This window comes from Mustela nivalis, assembly GCF_964662115.1.
Source record: "Mustela nivalis genome assembly, chromosome: 11".
In the NCBI taxonomy this organism is placed as follows: Eukaryota; Metazoa; Chordata; class Mammalia; order Carnivora; family Mustelidae; genus Mustela; species Mustela nivalis.
In genome coordinates, this window is record NC_139030.1 from 56,208,323 (window position 1) to 56,226,914 (window position 18,592).

The 18,592-nt window shown below is 44.7% G+C and overlaps 1 protein-coding gene across 2 annotated transcripts in view; it reads left to right on the plus strand.

Moving 5' to 3' along the window:
* The first annotated feature begins 1,031 nt into the window (after window positions 1–1,031).
* Window positions 1,032–18,592, plus strand: part of DPP4 (dipeptidyl peptidase 4) — a 79,956-nt gene continuing 62,395 nt past the window's right edge. Inside the window, exons 1-2 of one of the 2 annotated variants that reach the window (XM_082691272.1) lie at window positions 1,032–1,449; window positions 1,977–2,064. In XM_082691272.1, the coding sequence (XP_082547398.1) occupies window positions 1,444–1,449; window positions 1,977–2,064 (94 nt within the window). In that variant the 5' untranslated portion in view covers window positions 1,032–1,443. Of the gene's footprint in view, window positions 1,450–1,976; window positions 2,089–18,592 lie in introns of both variants that reach the window. The other variant, XM_082691271.1, reaches the window with a different exon arrangement.

Here is an 18,592-nt window from a genome sequence, read left to right on the forward strand (position 1 = left end):
GGTGGGTGTGGGCGAGCCTAGGTATCTGTGGTGAGCAGCCAGTGGTCAAAACAGGAAAAGATCCCTGAGATGGAAAGCAAAGTCCACACTTGAGATAAAGGATGAAAACTTGAATGTATTCATAAACCTGTGTTAATGTCCCACAGGACTTTGCATGTTTAATCTTTTACCTCTACGGGGACAGAAGCTTTGCTTTTCCAGTGCAGTGAACCCAAGCTGAAGAGGCCCTTAAAGGGGTGGGAGTACTTATCCTCAAGAAAGGAAGTAAGCCTCACGAGACCCTAAAGGCAAATGTTTACCAGAGTATTTTATCCTGAAAGTGCCAAATGCACAGGCCTCATGTATCTTGTTCCACTTCTCTCTCCAGCAACTAGAAGAGGGTCTGGCACCCAGCAGCCGCTCCAGTATTGGGGGGAGTGGGCAGAATAAATGATAATAAATGCCACAGAGGATAGGAGGGAAGGAAGGAAGGAAGGGAGGAATCCAGGAAGGAAGGGAGGAATCCACAGGGCATAGTGGGAACTGAGGAAGGGAGAAGCCACGTGCAACCACTTTCTCCTCCCTAAACTCTCCTTGCAAGACCGAAAGATGGGAAGCCTTGTGAAGCGAAGGTTAACAACCCCGGACTCTGTATTTAGGCTCCACGAAGTCCTAGCTGAGTGCCTGGGACTGGAGTGACTTAACCTTTCTGTGCCTAGGCTTTCTCCCTGTAAAATAAACACAGTAAATCCTTAGAGTAGCTCCCAGGGGGGAAAGTAAGTTCCACATAAGTGTTATTGTTATTTTTGGCATCTTACGAGAAGGTAAACCTGCAAGACAAGCTGGAAATACCCTACGGAGGGCGAATTCAGCTACTTAGCCTTTAAGCGCCATTCACAAAAGAACAATCACCTTTCTCTCCCTTTGTCTTCCAGAAGGTTGGAACACCCCCATTACCTCCCAAGAGACTTTCACTAGCACAAGACAGAGACCTGGGTTTTAGCTGGGCTGCCAGCAGTGAGCCCTGAGTTTGCAGACCCCATGGGAGGGCAGCGCCAAGGTCCCTTTCCGCTCGGGCGGACCACCGTGTGCACGCCGGCGGCAGGCGCTGGCTCTCCCCGGCTCCCGCTCTCGCAGCCCCGCCCGCGCGTCCCGGGGGCCCTGCACCCTGCGCGCCCCGGCTGCCGCCCCGCGCCCGGCACACGGGGGAGGCGCCTCTCGGGCGCCCTCCGGCCGGGATGCCAGTGCCCCGCGCCCGGCGCGCCTTCGCCCGCAGCCTGCCCGCGCGCGGCCTTTATACCGAGCGGGCGGGACGCTCACTAATGTTTAACTCGGGGCAGAAACTTGGGAGCGCCGAGTGACTCCGCAGCCCGGAGCGGCGGAGCTGGACGCGCGTCCCTGCGGGTCGCCTGACTTCTGCCTGCGCTCCTGCTCCCGGCACTCAGTTCCGGGCACACGCCGACGATGAAGGTGAGTGAGCAGCGCCTTTCCTAACCCCAGGGTTGAATCGTAGGGGCTTCCTCACCAGAGTCTCCCCAAATGGACCCCGAAGCTGGAGGAACGCGACCAGGAGCTCCTCTTCGGTGGAAGCTCCGGGGCCGCCCCCTGTCAGGTGAAGGGACGTCTCAGAGCCCCCGCCTGGCGCTCGGCCCCCCGGGGTTTCTGCTAGAACCAGGCAGCCGAGCCTGGGAGGACGCTGAGAGCCGCCCATAAAACGCCCGCTCGCACCCTCACTTGGCTTCTCTCTTACTTGGCTTCTGACATGCAGGAGGCCGTAGAGAAGCAAACGCCAATGGACTCAGCGGCCACAAGTTCAGGGGCAGCCACTCTTGCAACCTCCGCACTCCAAACCCCTCTCAACCACTGTGCCCCTCTTCCGATGTTAGCCCATGGGCAAATCCCGCTGCCTAAGGTGCAGCGCGGGCCCCGAGCCTCTACCTCTACCAGACTGGGGCAGAGGGCTCGCTCTAACTGGGTATGATCTGACCGGCTTGCAGACGCCGTGGAAGGTGCTCCTGGGACTGCTGGGGCTTGCTGCGCTTGTCACCGTCATCACCGTGCCAGCGGTTCTGCTGAACAAAAGCAGTAAGTTTGAAACATTTGCAAATGGTAAGAGAGTCGAGACCAGTATAGGTTCTATCTTACCACGCTAAGCACACGGAGGAGAGCTAAGGATCTCGCTAGAGGCTTGTACGAGTGCACCAGGTTGTAACTGAGGCTTCCCTGTTGTTGTGGCTGCTTCTATGGAGTGGCTAGATGCCCTTGGTGGGGTCTTCAGTGTTCAGGCTGGGACAGCTTTGTATCATAAATACATACTTCCTGAAATCAAGGAGAAGTCTTAAGATTTCTTTTTATTAAATTCAAGTTTAAATTTTAAATTTAATATGATTTAAAGTAGAAAAAACCCAAACCTTTGTAGTTGTGATCTTCAAGGGAAAAGATACGGTGTTTAAAGTTTTCCAACAGTAGTAAGGATATCATAAGAGGAGGGAAAAAATAACAGAAGGAAAAGCCCCAAAAGACAGTTTTGAGAAGACACTTCGTGGGGAACCCAGTTTATTTTCCTTCCAGGATGATGAAAATCCGTTAATCAGAGAGTTAAGATGCAGAGAAATAACTGCTTCACCATTTACAGGAATATGTCACAGTAAATCATAAAGCCGGTGTACACAGTAATATTCAGAGGTGGGTGGGATCAGTGATGTTTGGTGGATTCTTTCATTTAAAGCTGCCTTCATTTTTTTTTTTAGCTTGCCTGATGCAGTTCAGCTCTAGCTCTTACTATAAAACCTTCATGTAATGGGATACACATTATTGGATGCAAACAAGTTGAGAACATCTAGTTTGGGTTTCTTCTGGCCTTACTTTCCTTTTAAGTAAATATTTACTTTCGTTTCAGTATTACACATTCTAGTCAGCCAACTGAAGCATTCTCTCTGGATGGTCTAGTCAGCCAGGAAATGTGCAGACAGTGCTCACATACTGAGGGGTCTTCTGTGAATTGCAAGGGGACGGTTCAGAATTAGTTTGTGAAGCTGTCAAGAGCTGTTTGCCTGGCAGTTTCAGGGCCAGGCAAAGATGCCAAAGGTTAAGTACCTGAGAGTGCTGACCTACTGATAATGACTTTTAGTTAAGAAAGCAATGGTTAGCATCTGCGTTCAGCTCAGGTCATGATTCCAGGGTTCTGGGATCGAGTCCCGTATCAGGCTCCCTGCTCAGCAGAGAGCCTGCGTCTCCCTTTCTCTCTGCTGCTGCCCCTGCTGGTAATCTCTCTGTGTCTGTCTGTCTCTCTCTCTCTGTCAAATACATTAAAAACAACAAAAAAAAATCCTTAAAGAAAGCAATGGTTGCCACCATTTAAGACAATTCAATGGCAGACATTAGTTCCCTTACATTTGACTTTGTTGTGTTAAAATGTAACTGTTTTCATAAAGTGATACTTCGTATTTTGAAACAACCACATACGCAAAGCTTAGTTGTAAGAATGAGTCATTCAGGGTGCCTGGGTGGCTCAGTTGGTTAAACATCTGCCTTTGGCTCAGGTCATGATCTCAGGGTCCTGGGATTGAGTCCCATGTCAGACTCCCTACCCTTGCTCATGATCTCTCTCTCTCTCTCAAATAAAGAAATAAAATCTTTTTTAAAAAGGGGTCATCCATACCATCAGCAAATATTCACAGGACTGACAGTACGTGCCAGGCACTGTGCTACTTGTTGCAAATACAAAGATTAAAGTTTATAAAGATTATAAAGATCTCTGACCTCAAGAAGTTTATATCTACTGGGAGACAAATATGCAAAAACAAACAAACAAACAAACAAACAACAAAGTAACCTGGATAGTGCATTTTTCTCCAGACCATCACTGAGGCAGCACAGCGTCACAAGGAAGGATGGGTATAAAACTGTAATTATCAGCACGTTCCTTAGGGAAAGTTGGAAGGAACACTGACCTTCGATAAGCCACTTGAAATAGGCAGTGAAATGTTTAGAGGCCTGAGTCATACAACTGCCTTCTAGGGGGTTTGGTCAAGTTGACTCCGGAGGGATTTTGCTTTACCAGGTGGGGCATGCAGACTGGGGAGGGGCTGTCTTGCCATTTCCCTTAAACACCTAGTCTCTTCCCTAAATGAAATTTGGACAGATATTTCAAGAACATTCTTTTGATGAGGATTTCTCCAGAGATTCATGTGTCTCCATCTAAGCATTGGGATTCAATAAAATAATTTAGAGAGACTTGAGCAAACTTACCTGTAGATTAGAAGGATTACTTCTGGGAATGTCAAGGAAGTCTTCTCAGGGAAGTTTCTTCTGTGGGGATACTCAAATAGTTAATGTCAGTGTCTGGAGATAAGATTTTCCAGAAAATGTAAATGCCTTATAAGTCAAAGAGACACAAGATCATTATCTATCCTCTAATTGGATCATAAAAGGACTCCTGGCAGAAGAGCAGGGTGGGCAGCAGCTAAAAGAGTTGATTTTAACTTGCAGATAATGAGAACTACTCAGAATTTTGCATATGCCTGGACTGTTGGGCATGACGATGGGAATGTGGGTTTAGGGGGAGGCAAAGCTAGAGAGGAAACAGGGAAGTATCCCGGAAGACTGGTGGTGCAGAGCAGAATTTAGAGGCTATCATGTTTCTCAGAAATGTGAACAATTAGGCTTCAGTAATTGATTAAACATAAAAGGAATGGGAAGGCAGCTCAGGGTGCTTCTTGGGCAACTGGGTGAATATGTGGTTTCATTGTGTGCTTTCTTTACGCTTAAGAAATAACACCCAAGTTATTTTTTTTCTCATATTTCTTAGTATATATATATATATATATATGCATATTTTAGCAGAAAAGAGAAAAGAGAAATCATCTTATTTCAACTGTTGCTTTATTGTAGATGAAAACTTAGGAATGTGGCATTTTCACTAAATCAACAACCTCATTCCTGGGCTGTGTCACAACGAAGGACAGCATTCTTACAAAGAATCCAGAGTCACCACCCAAGAAATGTTCTCCATATTGTCCATCTATGTTTGAAGTTAAAAAAAAAAAAAATACCATGAAGGAAAGGAGAATAGGAGGTGGGAGAAAGGAAAGTTGAATGGAAAGAAAAGGAAGGAAGAAAAGAAGGGGAGGGAGGGAAGAAGAGTTTGATAGAAAAACAAAGTCCATGATCCTGTGGAGAGCTGAGAAATAAACCGCCAGAAGGAAAGAGGAAGAAATGAGCAAACCCAAGTTCATATCCCTGAGAGGTTGGTTTAAGAGAAGGTTAAGTGTTTCCATATGAAACAATGTCTTAAGCAGAACTAAACACACCCAGAAGAGAGAGAGAGGAGAGAGACCGGCAGAGAAGCATGAGCTCAATACTACTGTTTTTTGTTTTTTGTTTTTTTGTTTTTTTTAGAACAAAAACTCCCTGAGGTCAAGAATTATGCATTTTGTCCAGCAAAATTAAAAGTTCACCCCTTTCCGTGTGTATAATAAAAGATGGTATGTTCGTTTTGAAATCTTCAGATATCCTATTATAGAAGGATATTAAATTTAAACATTCAATTCCCTAGTCATCAGTAAAATAGATAAATACACTTTACTTTTAATGAAAGTATAGCAGTCCTCATGGTTTGCAGGTAATAAAACCTCTGACTCAGTATTTGTGATCCCTTTACTTCCCGTTTCATCTCATATTACAGTGTATGCTTTTGAAATATTTGTCAGATAATTTTATTATTGAGCTGTCGTTCATCAAATAGTTTTATTATTGAGCTGTTATTTGTCAAATAGTTTTATTATTGAGTTTTATTATGGGACAAAAACGTCTCTTGTTCTTTTGTTCTTTTCACCGCTTTAGCAGTAAATTTCCTCTGCATCATTTTTTCAGTTAATAGGAAATTTGACTGCTCACCCATCCAGCAGTAATAAAAGGAAACCCAAATGTGAAGGAGACAGGAATAATCAGAGAAAGAAAAGATAGCATCTATGAAGTTTGCCTGATCTATTCTAGGTTTAAAAGCCCATAAGTGAGGCTGAATGAAAGCTTTGTGTATTTCAGAGGTCAGTTTCTAAGCAGTGAGCTCTGTAAAAGCTCAAGTTGACTTCAGCTGGCTCAGCTGACTATTGTCTACCTTTGTCAAGTGCTCATGAGGTCAGTGGGTTGGTCTTCTTCAGGTCAGCGATTGTGGTTCCCTAGCCCCAGTATGTGCCTTAAATTTCTCTCGTAAGCATCTCGCATCTCATCCCAAAAGGAATCAGAGAGGAAAAAGGGAAGACTGTTTGCCTGGTTGATGGATAAAGAAAGACAGTGTAAAATGACTGACTAGAGCCAGATCTGTGTACTTAACAAAGTGCTGGGGAAAAAAGCCCTTGGGAAAAGTAACTGTAAGCACATGCAGGACCACCTTGCTTATGGAAAACAAGGCATGTGGACCTGTAATACCAGTTAACATGTGTTCACTCTGTGCCAGGTACTGGGCTGAGGGCTTTCAATGTAATTCTCCTTTGATCCCTAAGACAACCCTTTGAGAGAGGTTCTATTATCATCTCCATTTGTACCGAAATGTAAATTTTACTTTGAGAGGCTGCTTTTGGGATTTACTACTACATCATGAATTCCCCCAATACCTGAAACGACAGACATTTGTCATCTCACACTTTCTTCCAGTCAGGAATTAAGCGGTGGCTTAGCTGGGAGGTTCTAGCTCTAGGTTTCTCATGAGGTTTTAATCAAGATGTCATCTGAAAGCTTGACTGGGGCTGGTGGATCCAAGTCCAAGCTCCGTCCTGTGTCTGTTAGCTAGACATCTCGGTTCCCCACTGTGTGGGCCTTTCCATGGGGTGGAAAGAAGGAGCCAAGAGAGCGACCAGGTAGAAAGCCACAGAGCCTTTTGTGACCCAGCTTCAGGAGCGATACACCATCACTTCTGCTGTATTCTGTTGCTCACCCAAGCCAGCCCTGATACCATGCGAGAGGGCATGACACAAGGGCATGAGTGCTAGTAGCTGAGATGCCTGGGGATCCCTCGGGATCTTCGTAGAAGCTGGCCACCCAAGAAGTTAAGGAACTTGCTCAAAGCTCCACAGAGTTGAGATTCACATGCAGGCAATGTGACTCTAGAGCTGGTGCTCTTAAACTCCAAATCATTCTGCTGGTTTTGATCAAGTATAAATTTATGTGGCCATATTAGCATAAAGTTACAATTTCCCATGTATCTGCCGAGATGTCCTGAAGATGCCAACTGTCCTGAAGAAAAATTCCTGCTGCTTTTGACTCCATTCCTGTATAAAGCTGTAGACAGGGAGTGACTTCCTGCTCAGGGCTGATATCCCATCCTTTGGACTGGTCTTACTACATATTTTTCATAGGTAGTAGGTCCAGATTTGCTTCTTGAGCTCAGTTACACCACTTTGTTTCTAATGCATATTATAGTATTTTATTTTACCTTCACAGAACAACCCATTAAGGTATTAATATCTTGACTTGTTACATTGAAGAAATGGAGGCATAGAAGTTTAGGGCTTTGTGAGTAAGTCCTACAACTTGGAAATCCAAACCTTTTGACTTTTAGCCTTTCCCGAGTCTGCTAATTTCCATCCATAGCTGTTTTAAAGAAGTGCTTTGGTGGAAATTTTTGTAAGTCAATGATTAAACATAGCTTTATGGTTTGACGCTAACCCATCATTGTTATAAATCAATTATCTTGTAAATATTTTTACCTTTAGTCTTCATAGCTCCACTATGACCTTCAAAGGAGGGTGTGTCTCTCAATCTAAGAGTAAACTGAAACGACAAAATCAAACTCCTGAGTTAGCTGTATTATTTTTGCCAAGTACCGTTTTCAGCTTTATATTTTACTTCAAAATTCTAACTTCCTATGAAGTTTTTTAAACTTAATGATAAACTCTTGGCTCTAGTTACCCGTATCCATTCATGTGCACGTTTCTTCATTATTTGGTTCATGGGGGAAGCAAGTGGATGCATGAGCTTGGGACACATATTTCAGCATCGAAGTCCCTAGAAGCACAGTAATTCCAGGCAGAGCCAAAGCCTGTTGCGACCCTGTTCCTTGCACCCTGAGGACTATGGAAGGAAGAGGGAGCAGGAGGGGTATCAAGTGGGAACCCCCACATACCCCATCCCTGACTTTACACTGGGTCCTCCAAAACTGGTTAGGAGGCCCCAGTGGCCTTGACAGCATCTCTGTGGGGCTGAGACTGCCTCTTCTTATCGTCCTCAATTTTTTTAAAGCCTGACCTGCTCAAGCTCAGGTCCATGAATTTCACAGATGGCTCTATTCCCCTGTTTTTTTCCTTTTTTCTTTTATTTTGGATAGAAAACTTGTACTATAAGACTTAAAACCTCTTCAGAGCTGTGGTCCTGTGGTGGCCAGATTCAGGATTTGATAACTCACCAACATGTCTGGAACAGTTACTGCATGTCGGGAGTTATCGTGGGTCTGGGGAGCTGGCCCTAAACAGTAGAAGGGAGCTGCCTGCTTCCATGGACCATTACCATCTGTGGGGAAGCAGGGGGGAGGCAAGCACCTGACTGACTTTAAACAAGAATAGTACTAGAACAAAAATGAAGGGTGACAGAGAAGGCAGAGGGACACAGAAAGGAGTTTCTCTTTATTCCATGCAAGAATGTGGATGATCTCAATTCTACTTTTAAAACATGTCTCTGACTTTCTTCATACATAATAGAAGCAGGTTGGGGAGGAGCATTTGTGAGATGACAGCAGACTGGAGAGGGGGGTAGTATTGGAGAGGTTAAAAAAAAGAGAGAGAGAGAGAGAGAGAGAAACAACAGGATGGACTTTGGAGGTAGAGTGTGGTGGAAAGCAAAGAGGGAAGGAAGGCACCCAGATAAGGATGATTCTTGAATAGTTGTCTGCGTAGTCCAAGTGGAGAACTTTCTTGTGCTCTCAGGGCTCTGTCTTTCCCACGAGAGCTAATCTGCAGTGGTTCCTCTGAACTAATTCCTTTGTCCTGGTGCCTTTGCTTCAGGGATCAGGAGGAAGTGCTCAGGGACGCCTTCTCCACTGTGCACCAAGCACATACTTGGCAACAGATGGTGATTCTCCAGTTCAGCAAATATTTATGGAACATCTTCTACATACCAGGCACTTTGTTACCCACAAGAGATATAAAAATGATAGGTACGGCCCTTATCCTCGAGCAATTCCCAATATTAAAGGAAGCATAAACATTAACTATAGTAAAAAAGGGCTCAGTATCCTTCTAGTAAAAGATCAAAGTACTAGGGAAGCACTAAAGGGCAGTGATAAATGTTGTCCGGGGAAGTCTGTGCAAAAACTAACCAGGCATAACCGTTTAATAATTAATGGGCCCAAATACACTCTTTCCAATACCGGAGCCACCAGACCAAGTCCCAGGTACACCGTTCACCACCGTGTTTTGCCCTCAGCAATTACGGCCCCTGATTCTGTAGGAGGACTATGTCAAACAGAGTGTTTCTGGCTGCAGGTAACAGAGTACCTGCCCCAAACTTGTTTAAACTATAAAGTGTTTCAGGACGCCTGGGTGGCTCAGTGGGTTAAGCATCTGCCTTCAGCTCAGGTCATGATCTCAGGGTCCTGGAATGGAGCCCCGCCTCCAGCTGGCTCCCTGCTCAGTGGGGAGTCTACTTCTCCCTTTCCGTCTGCCCCTGGGGCTTCCCCCCACCAACGCATACTGGCTCTCTCTCAAATAAAATCTTAAAAAAAAAAATTGTTAACTATAGAGTGTTACTATTGTCCTATTGTTAGCCTCTAACATAACTGGATGCGTAGAAGTGGGGCAGTTCTTGAGTTTAATGCAGTGGTCCAACAACGTCCTCAAGGGGCTGGCATCTTTCTGTCTTTTTAGCTGCACCCCTCCTCAGACTGTTGGCTGATCTTCTCAAGCTTGCCTCTCAGGGTCGAGTATGGGTGTCACAGAAGCGCATCATTTGTTCACACACAACTATTTCCCAGGACAGAAGATGATACTTCCTCATTCACAGTCTGTACTATCAGGGAGAGATAGCCTTTCCAGAAGTCCCTAGGCCTAAGGCAGACATTCCCTCACATCTCATTGGCCAGCTTTGTGTCACTCATCCATTCTAATCTAGTCACCAGCATGGGGAAGGAAGGTTGGTCTCTGGATTTGTGTGTGTGTGTGTGTGTCTGTGTGTGTGTCTGTGTGTGTGTGTGTGTGTACTGGATTAATCGAGACTCATCTTTCTGGGATGAGGAGGAAACTTCTTCCTTAACACATGGAAGGGGAAGGAGAATTGCCTAAGGAGCTGGGAATTCCAAAAGAAAGAAATGGGTGGGGCAGAGGGTTTATGCAGGCATATCGTATATTTTATCATTGTTTTCTTTTCATTAGATTGAAAGATTTAATTAGCTAAAAAAGAAAATATATGCCAAGTCCACTCTGATCTCTGAAGTATCTGATCATATAACTTTCCTTCCCCTTTTCCCACTTGCTTTCCTAATCACCTAAATTTATTGCAGAGCATACTGTTTCGATGTTGTTTTCTATCCTAAAGGCATTTTGGGCCCCGTACCTGCTCTAATTTAGCATCTAACATGATTAAGAACAGGGAGGAATTGATTTGAAATGTTTAAGATACAAGTCTGAGACAGTAGAGCAGATCAGAAATATCTGAGGGGAGTTACTCTCAATTTTTTCATTAAAAGCCCATATAAATTGTCATATTTTATCCAATTAATAATGCGAAAAGGTAGTAGAAACAGTCAACAAAAAATAAAAAGAGGATTGTTTTAAAATACATGGTAAGCATTAGACCTGCAACAGTTGACCCGGGAAAGTAGGATTTGAAATAACTAATGGCCATAAAAACAAACAAAATAAATTCACTGGGTCTGGATTTGATGACCCAAATCTTTATTGTTAAATCTCCGGGTTTGGCAGGGGGCATCATTACTACATGGTAATGACTTTTTGCAGATGAAAGTGGTTTGACTGTACTGAAAAGAAAATCTAGAACCTGGTATCAGTGGCTTCTCGTGAGGCCTGGCAATCGCAGGCTCCCTACCTGCTCCTGTACTCATGCTGCTGGTGGGCTGTCATACGTCTTCCTGCCCCAAGCCCCCAGCATCCCCTCAGCTGACAACCTGGCTTCCTATTTTAATGAGAAAAGAAAGGCCCTCCCAAGAGAGACTAGCCTCCATTCCCACCAGCCCCTCTGAGCCCTCACCTGCCTTGGCCCCTCCTAGGGCATTAGGCAACTTTTCCAGCACCTGCTAGAGGCCAGATCCTCCTTTGAGCGCGGGTTCTACCCTTTATGCTTTGCATAGAAATAGGGCTCTGGCTATTTCTCCTGCTGTCTGCATCATCAATTTCTCCTCTCCATCTAATTGTGCTATAACCTCTCACGAAAGGAACGGAAAAGAGGGAGCAGGGAGGAAAGGAGAATCCTCTCAGAATCGCACATCCTGCCAACATCTCAGTCCTTCTCCCTGCTCTTTCTACCACAGAACTCCTCAAAGAGCTTTGTCTTATCTCTGTCTACAGTTCCTCTTCCTATTCTCTCTTAAACCCACTAGAATGAGGCTGACCCCCACCCCGCCACTGAAACAGCTCAGTTCTCCTCAAGCTCCCTAACCTGTGTGTGGCTAAATTCAAAGCCCAGTTCTCTCTCTGTGACTCACTGTCCTGTCACTTGGTCTTCCTTCTTTTCCCCCTCCCTCTGGGTTTCTACTCTTCTCCTGGTGTTTCTTTTACCTCACTGCATGCCCCCCCTCCCCATTCTCCTTAGAAGTTTCTCTTCACGTCTGACTTCTAACCTTGAACCCAGCAGGGCTGTACTCTGGAACTTCTCCCTTCCTTCTTCCTTCCTTCCACTGGGTGATCTCAGGGAATCCCATGGCCTTAAACACGGTCTATAACCCGACAAAGCCCCAATCATCAGACCAGACCTCTTTCCAAAACTCTACATGTATATCTGAGCAGGCATCTCCATTTGGATGTTACTGGCATCTCAAAGCAACATCTCCCCAAAGTCCTGTCAAACCTATTCCTCCCTTATGGCACCTTGTCTCAGCACATACGTTTCTCTAGTTGCCAAGCCCAAGATCCGTGAAGCTTTTCTCAATTCCACAGACTCATTTATATTCAATATCCTGTTGGTCAGCAAAATCCCATCACTTCTGCTCGCATGTTCTTTGAAAATTTGACCATATCTCACCACCTCCATTGCAACCCCCCAGTCCCAGGTGCCCATCACCTTTTCCTTGAATTCTTGCAAAAAACCTCCCAATTTCCTTAAGCTTCCACAGTGTGTTCTCACCACAACAGGAAGGTGACCAAGGGGACCAGAATTCTAAAATGACTCCCCAGGGATGCCTGAATGCTTCAGTTGATTAAGTGGTTAAGCGTCTGACTTCAGCTCAGGTCATGATCTCAGGTTCCTGGGATCATACCCCCACACTGGACTTCATGCTTCACAAGGAGTCTGCTTGCCCCTCTCCCTCTGCCCCTCCCCCTGCTCATGCACGCTAGTGCTGTCTCTCTCTCTCTCTCTCTCTCTCAAATAAACAAATAAAATCTTTAAAATAAAATAAAATAAAATGACTCTCCAAATTTCCTCCTTTCCCCCACGTACAAGCTATGAGATCATGGATATAATGGATTTAATTCTGGTCATTAGGTTGCGTTCTGTGACACAGTCCACTTCAAGAAAGGGAGATTACCTACATGGGCCCGACTTGATCACATGAGCCTTAAAAAAAAAAAAAAAAAAAAAAAAGTAGAGTTTTTCTGGCTGCTCACAGAAGGGGTAGTCAGAGATTTTTGAGGCACAAAAAAGATTTTTCACACCATTGCTGATTTGGAGGGGCCCATGTGACAAGGGATGTGAGAGGCCTCTCCGAAGTGATAGCAGACTTTGGCTGGTAGCCAGCAAGGAAACAGTGACATCGCTCCTACAACCGTGCAAAACTGAATTCTGCCAACAACCTGCATGAGCTGGGAAGCAGCTTCCCCCTCACCATACCCTTCCCCCCCCCACCCCCAAACCTGGAGCCTCCAAATGAGGGTGAGGGCTCAGTGTGGCCAAAGCCTGGATTTCTGCCTTGGAAGACCCTGGGCGGGGAAGCCAACCATGCCAGGCTACAAGTCCCACCCACTGAACCTTGAGCTAATAGGAGGTGTTGTATTAAACTACTGTGTGTGTGTCATTTGTGAAGCAGCAACAGAAAACTGATACAGTGACCACTTTGAAACAGAGGTCTGATCACATTCTTCTCTGCTCCAAAGCATTCGATGACTCCCCATCTTTCAGAGCAAAAACCACAATCCCCACAAGGGCCTAAAAGGCCCCTGTGACCTGACCCTCCTCGCTGCCTCTCTGAGTTCCTCCCCTGCTCCTTCCTCATCATTGTTCACCCATCTGGCCTCTGAGGTTCCAAACCTGCAGATATTCTGCCAGGATCCCTCTTCCCTGGGACTGTCTATTGCTTACCCCCTTACCTCCTTCAGGTCTCTGCTAAAATACCACCTTATGCTTAGGGCCTCGCCTCACCAAATTACTGAGTACAGCCCTCTCTCCAAACCTGACACTCCTTTTCCCCCTCCTAGCTTTACTTTCTCCACGGCACCTATGACCACCTAACCTATGGCATTAGGTACTTAGACTTTGTTCCTGTACCTCCCACCGTTGGAATGTAGGCTTCCTGGGAGTAAAAGGTTTCTTGTTTTGTTCATGTTTTCCATATTTTGTGTCTCTAGGGCCCAAGAATATTTTTTGATTAACATTTTAATGTTGCCTGAATCTGATTAAAATAATTATATTCATAAATATGGAGTCAAGTCACCCATTTGTCTAGTACTTCCTGTGTGTAGAGTCCAATGCTGGCTGCTGTCTAATGAAGATAAAATAAGTCATCCTTCCAGCTAGCTTACAACTTGTCTAGTTAAGACATGATTGTCCAGATTAAATATTCAAATAATGATATAAAATTACCTGATTAATTGGCCAAACATATTGTCCAGAAAATAAACCCGGATAAAGACCAGGAAGGAGAAATGGGTGTGGTGTAAGTAGCGAGGGCTAGACCCAGAGACATGAGGAGGAACAGTGACAAGATGAAGACCACAGATGTGGATTGGAGATTTCAGACTTTGCTGATAAGATAAACTCAGGCAGAGAAATGAGGAGATGGCAGCACAGTCAGGTAAACCTTTTGTTCTGATCGCTGCACCCCGTGTCTGCTTAAGGGCAGGGCAGAGGGAGCAGCAAAAAGACACTGGATCCTGAGGGAGGAGAAAAGAAAACATGTCCCTTAGGATGAAGAAGACGAGGATTGGAGGCGCAGGTTGGGCCCACTTCTACCTCCAAGTGCCGAGGAAAGGGTGGAGGCGTGGTGGGAGGGGCATGGCACAGACGCCGGGATCGTGGTGGGGAAGAAGCTCCTCAGGGTGGCTTTCGCTGTAAAGGAAATATCATTGTATCTTTTTATTGGATGACTTCATACTCATGAAAATGGTCACTGCAGGGCCCGAGTTATTCAGGATTGTGTTATGTCTTACATCTGGAAACCGTGAAAAGAAAGGAAGAAAAGAAATTTATTGTAAGTTCCTACCTTTGGAAGAGAGAGTGGGGGTGGTCCAACCTCCTTTCCAGGAAGTCACAAAGTTGCCTTTTTTTTTTTTTTTTTAAGATTTATTTATTCATTTCAGGGAGGTGGGGAGGGGTAGGAGAGGGACAGAGATTCCTCAGGCAGACTCCCTGCTGAGCATGGAGCCAGACTCAGGGCTCAGTCCCATGACCCTGAGATCATGACCTGAGCCTGAAATAAGAATCAGACGCTAAACCAACTGAGCTCCGTGGACACCTCACAAAGTGGCCATTTTTAATAACCGTCTGGAGAGAAAACACTGGGGTTTTCTAAAAAATAAATGGTACCCCTTAGATTTTGCAGCACTAGGACTAATGATGTTCTGATACAACCTACCAACCCCACAAGTCCAAATGATACCCCCAACCCATCTGTCTGGATTCATTGTGAACATTGATTTTGAACACTTCCCTAATGCCTAATGCATCCACAGCAGTTCACAGAAACTGCCTGGACAGCTTCTACCATGTGCAGCGACCCTCCCAAACACTCGGGTTGATTAGAAGAGTGGTTGTAACCACAAGGGTTCCGAGCAATGCTGTCTTCTTCAGGTGTAGCTTCTTGGGGCTTAGTAGTCCCGGACTTGAGTTTGCTTACCCTCTAGGCCTGTCTGCACCTCAGTTTCCTTACTTGTAAAACTGAGATGAGAATAACTTACTAAGTGTACAATGCCTGGAACAACCCAGCACCCCGGAATAAGTCTGTAGTTATGATTCTTTATGTATTTTTAACTTTTTTGTTCCTTTAACAGTCCAGAGACTAGCACTCTAATTACACTTATCTCACACTCTTGAAAGTTTTGCCTGAAGAATTCTGGGAAGGGCAATTTTTGTGGCAGTTTTGTTTTCCATTGAGCATCTTTCCTCGTATCCTAGAAGACAAGCACTTATCACAGAGTCACCTTGTTGATTATGCCCATAAATCTTTCTGAAAAGTTCTTCAGCGATTCAGTATTAGAGCTTGCAGCATCACCAGAGGCTGATGTCCTTTAATCGGTTTTTCTTTCTAGCACAAACTAATCATTCTCGGTTTACATGGTAACACCTTTTTTTGATGTCCCACTACAACTACTTCTAAGTATTTTTCAAGGGAAAACAGCCTTTTGCTACAAGGGCTGAATGTTTCATGGGCTTGTGAATCATTTATCCACGTAGTTCATAGGTTTCCACCTTTCACCTCTTTCTCGTCACTTGGGATTACACTGGCTTAATGTCAGTCAACATCTTGGGACATAAAAGCCTTTATAAATATGAATGTCGGCCATTATCCTACCTGTCTTATTTATTCCCAGAAAATTCCTAACAAGGAGAGAGGAAGTGACTATAGATAATAAACAAACAAATAAATAAATAAATCCCTTTCCATTTCAAAGAGGAATAAAGCCGCTCAGATGTTCTGTTTGGTTCAGGCTTCCGGTGTGGGCTATACTTCCTGACTCATTCCTGGGGTCAAGGCAGAGTGAGTAGGGCAGTGTAAGCTGGGTTTAGACCAGGAAGTCCCTCTGACCTTGCACTTCTTGCACAGTGGCTGCAAATCTTTTCACCTCGTCCTGAATTTTGCAGCATGAATATTCTGCCCACTTTTGCTTTTCTGCATATATATTGGAGTCTTATGCTGATGTTCTTACTATTTCAAGGCAATTAGAGTTTCAACCTCAATCTTTCAAAATCAATCTTGGGAGCAGTTATGTTTTGTATTTTTGTTTCTTACAATTCCTGAGGAATGTCTACCCGGTGTCATCAAAGAAAAGCTAAGTGTGGCCACTGTTGTTTCTAAATAAAGTTTTATTGGAACATAGCCATGTCCATTCAATTACATGTTGTCTGTGGCTATTTTCAAGCTACAGGCAGACTAGAGTAGTTGCAACAAAGATGCATGACCCACAAAACCTGAAACATTTACGGTCCGGCTCCTTAAGGAGAGGTTGCCAAACCAAGGTCTAGATATTGGATATTTGGAGCCAGAGAAGACCATATTTGAAAGGCAAAATGTGTAAGTTTTTATATTGCTAAATTATGGTGGTGTGAAAAAATACAGAAACCATACTCGGTTTCTCGGAAGAGGGATTTAATATAAAAAGCGGTTGCACAGTGGTGCCTGGGTGGCTCAGTGAGTTAAGTCTCTGCCTTCGGGACAGGTCATGATCTTGGGGTCCTGGGATCGAGCCCCGCATCAGGCTCTCTGCTCAGCGGGGAGCCTGCTTCCCCCACTCTCTCTATCTGCCTCTCTGTCAACTTGTGATCTCTGTCAAATAAATAAACAAAATCTTTAAAAAAAAAAAAAAAGCGGTTGCACAGAATAGAGAGCAGAAGAGAAATTCTGAAGTAACTCAGAGACAGAAGCTGCAGCAATGGCTTATCTTTGGGGTTGGGAACAAAGATGAAGGACACAGAGCGTCTGGGCTCAAAAAACTGAGGGGTATGAGGCACCCAGCTGCTTTTGCCACCACTGGGAGGCATGATGAGGAAGGTTTGGGTACTCCAAAGGAGCTAGAGGCTAAGCCAGGTGCTACTTCTGGGCACATGCTAAATGGATCAGCAAAGGAACAAAGTTCTTTTTCTTCTACTGGCCAGTCCTCTAACTAGACCTGCCTGACCAGTGCACTGCTCTTCCTACTACCACAGTCACTTGGAGTTCACAGTGTTGGTATTTGGAACCATGTTCCTGTTTGTGTTCCTGTGCTAGTAGTATCTGTTTTTTATTTTTTTCTTTCAACAAATACTTAGGGATCATCTTTATATGCTGAGCACTGTTCTAAGCAGTGGTGTTATAATAGTAAATGAAACCAAACACAACAAAATTAGTGCCCCTGTGGAGTTTACATTCAATCAAATGAGGCAAGCAGTAAACAAGATAAAGTAAAATATAGATAGATAGTATCACTGTTAAGGGGAAAAAAAAAATATATATATATATATGTATATATATGTGTGTGTGTGTGTGTATGTATGAATAAAGTAAGAAGGGTTCCAGAGAATGCCATGGGGGATCAGGTCTCAAAAAAAGACCTGGAGATGGTAAGGAAAAATAAGCCTTGGGCATATTCGAGGTCAAGAACTTTCCAGAAGTAGGATACAGAAAACTCAAAGTCCCTGAGGCAGCAGTGGGAGGAATGTGTCTAGTGAACAGCCCGAAGGCCATTATGGAAAGAGAGGAGAGATACAAGGGGAAGAGGAGGAGGTGAGCCTAGAGTCGTGACAGCCTTCTACTCTGTTGTTCCATTTATCCCAAACTATTGCTGTTCTGGGAGATATGCATTGTACCATTTGGTTGGCCTTTCAAAGTAGACTTTTGGGAAAGACAGCAGAGTGATTCTGTCTCTAACAAAAGTTTGGTCATCTGACACTCTGACCTTACAAGTAAGTGCATGGAGGAAGCAGTCCCAGGCTCCCTGGGCTCCAGCTTTGCAGGCATGCATTTATCAGGCGTCATCACTTGATGGACATGGGGTGGTCCTCTTCTTGAGGTGAATCTGGCAATCGTGATTATGGTCTAATGCCTCCTGCGTTGATAATCAGAAAAACATCCCTCCTCACAAATCCTATCTAAGTCCACCAAGTTCAGCGTTTTCCCTCCATGCTACGAACTGCTGATGCCCGCTGTGGATGGGAGGGAGGGCATGAGACCCGTTCAAGGGAGAGAGTGCCACTCACTGGCACTGAGCAAATGACTAGACTGTGCTTATCCTAGATGTTTTCTCAGCATGATGTTCCTATGCTCTCTTATTAGGATCATTTGGGTTATGAACAACCTGAAACTTGTTGTCTTAATCATTATTTTATTGAAAATCAATCTTAATCTCAACATTCCTGCTCAGTACTTGAGAGGAGAGACTCCTCTGTTCATGTTTGTAACCTGATTGCCTAGCACACGCTTGGAACAAAACAACAATAAATAGTGTGACATATCAGGCGCCTGGGTGGCTCAGTGGGTTAAGCCGCTGCCTTCAGCTCAGGTCATGATCTCAGAGTCCTGGGATCGAGTCCCACATCAGGC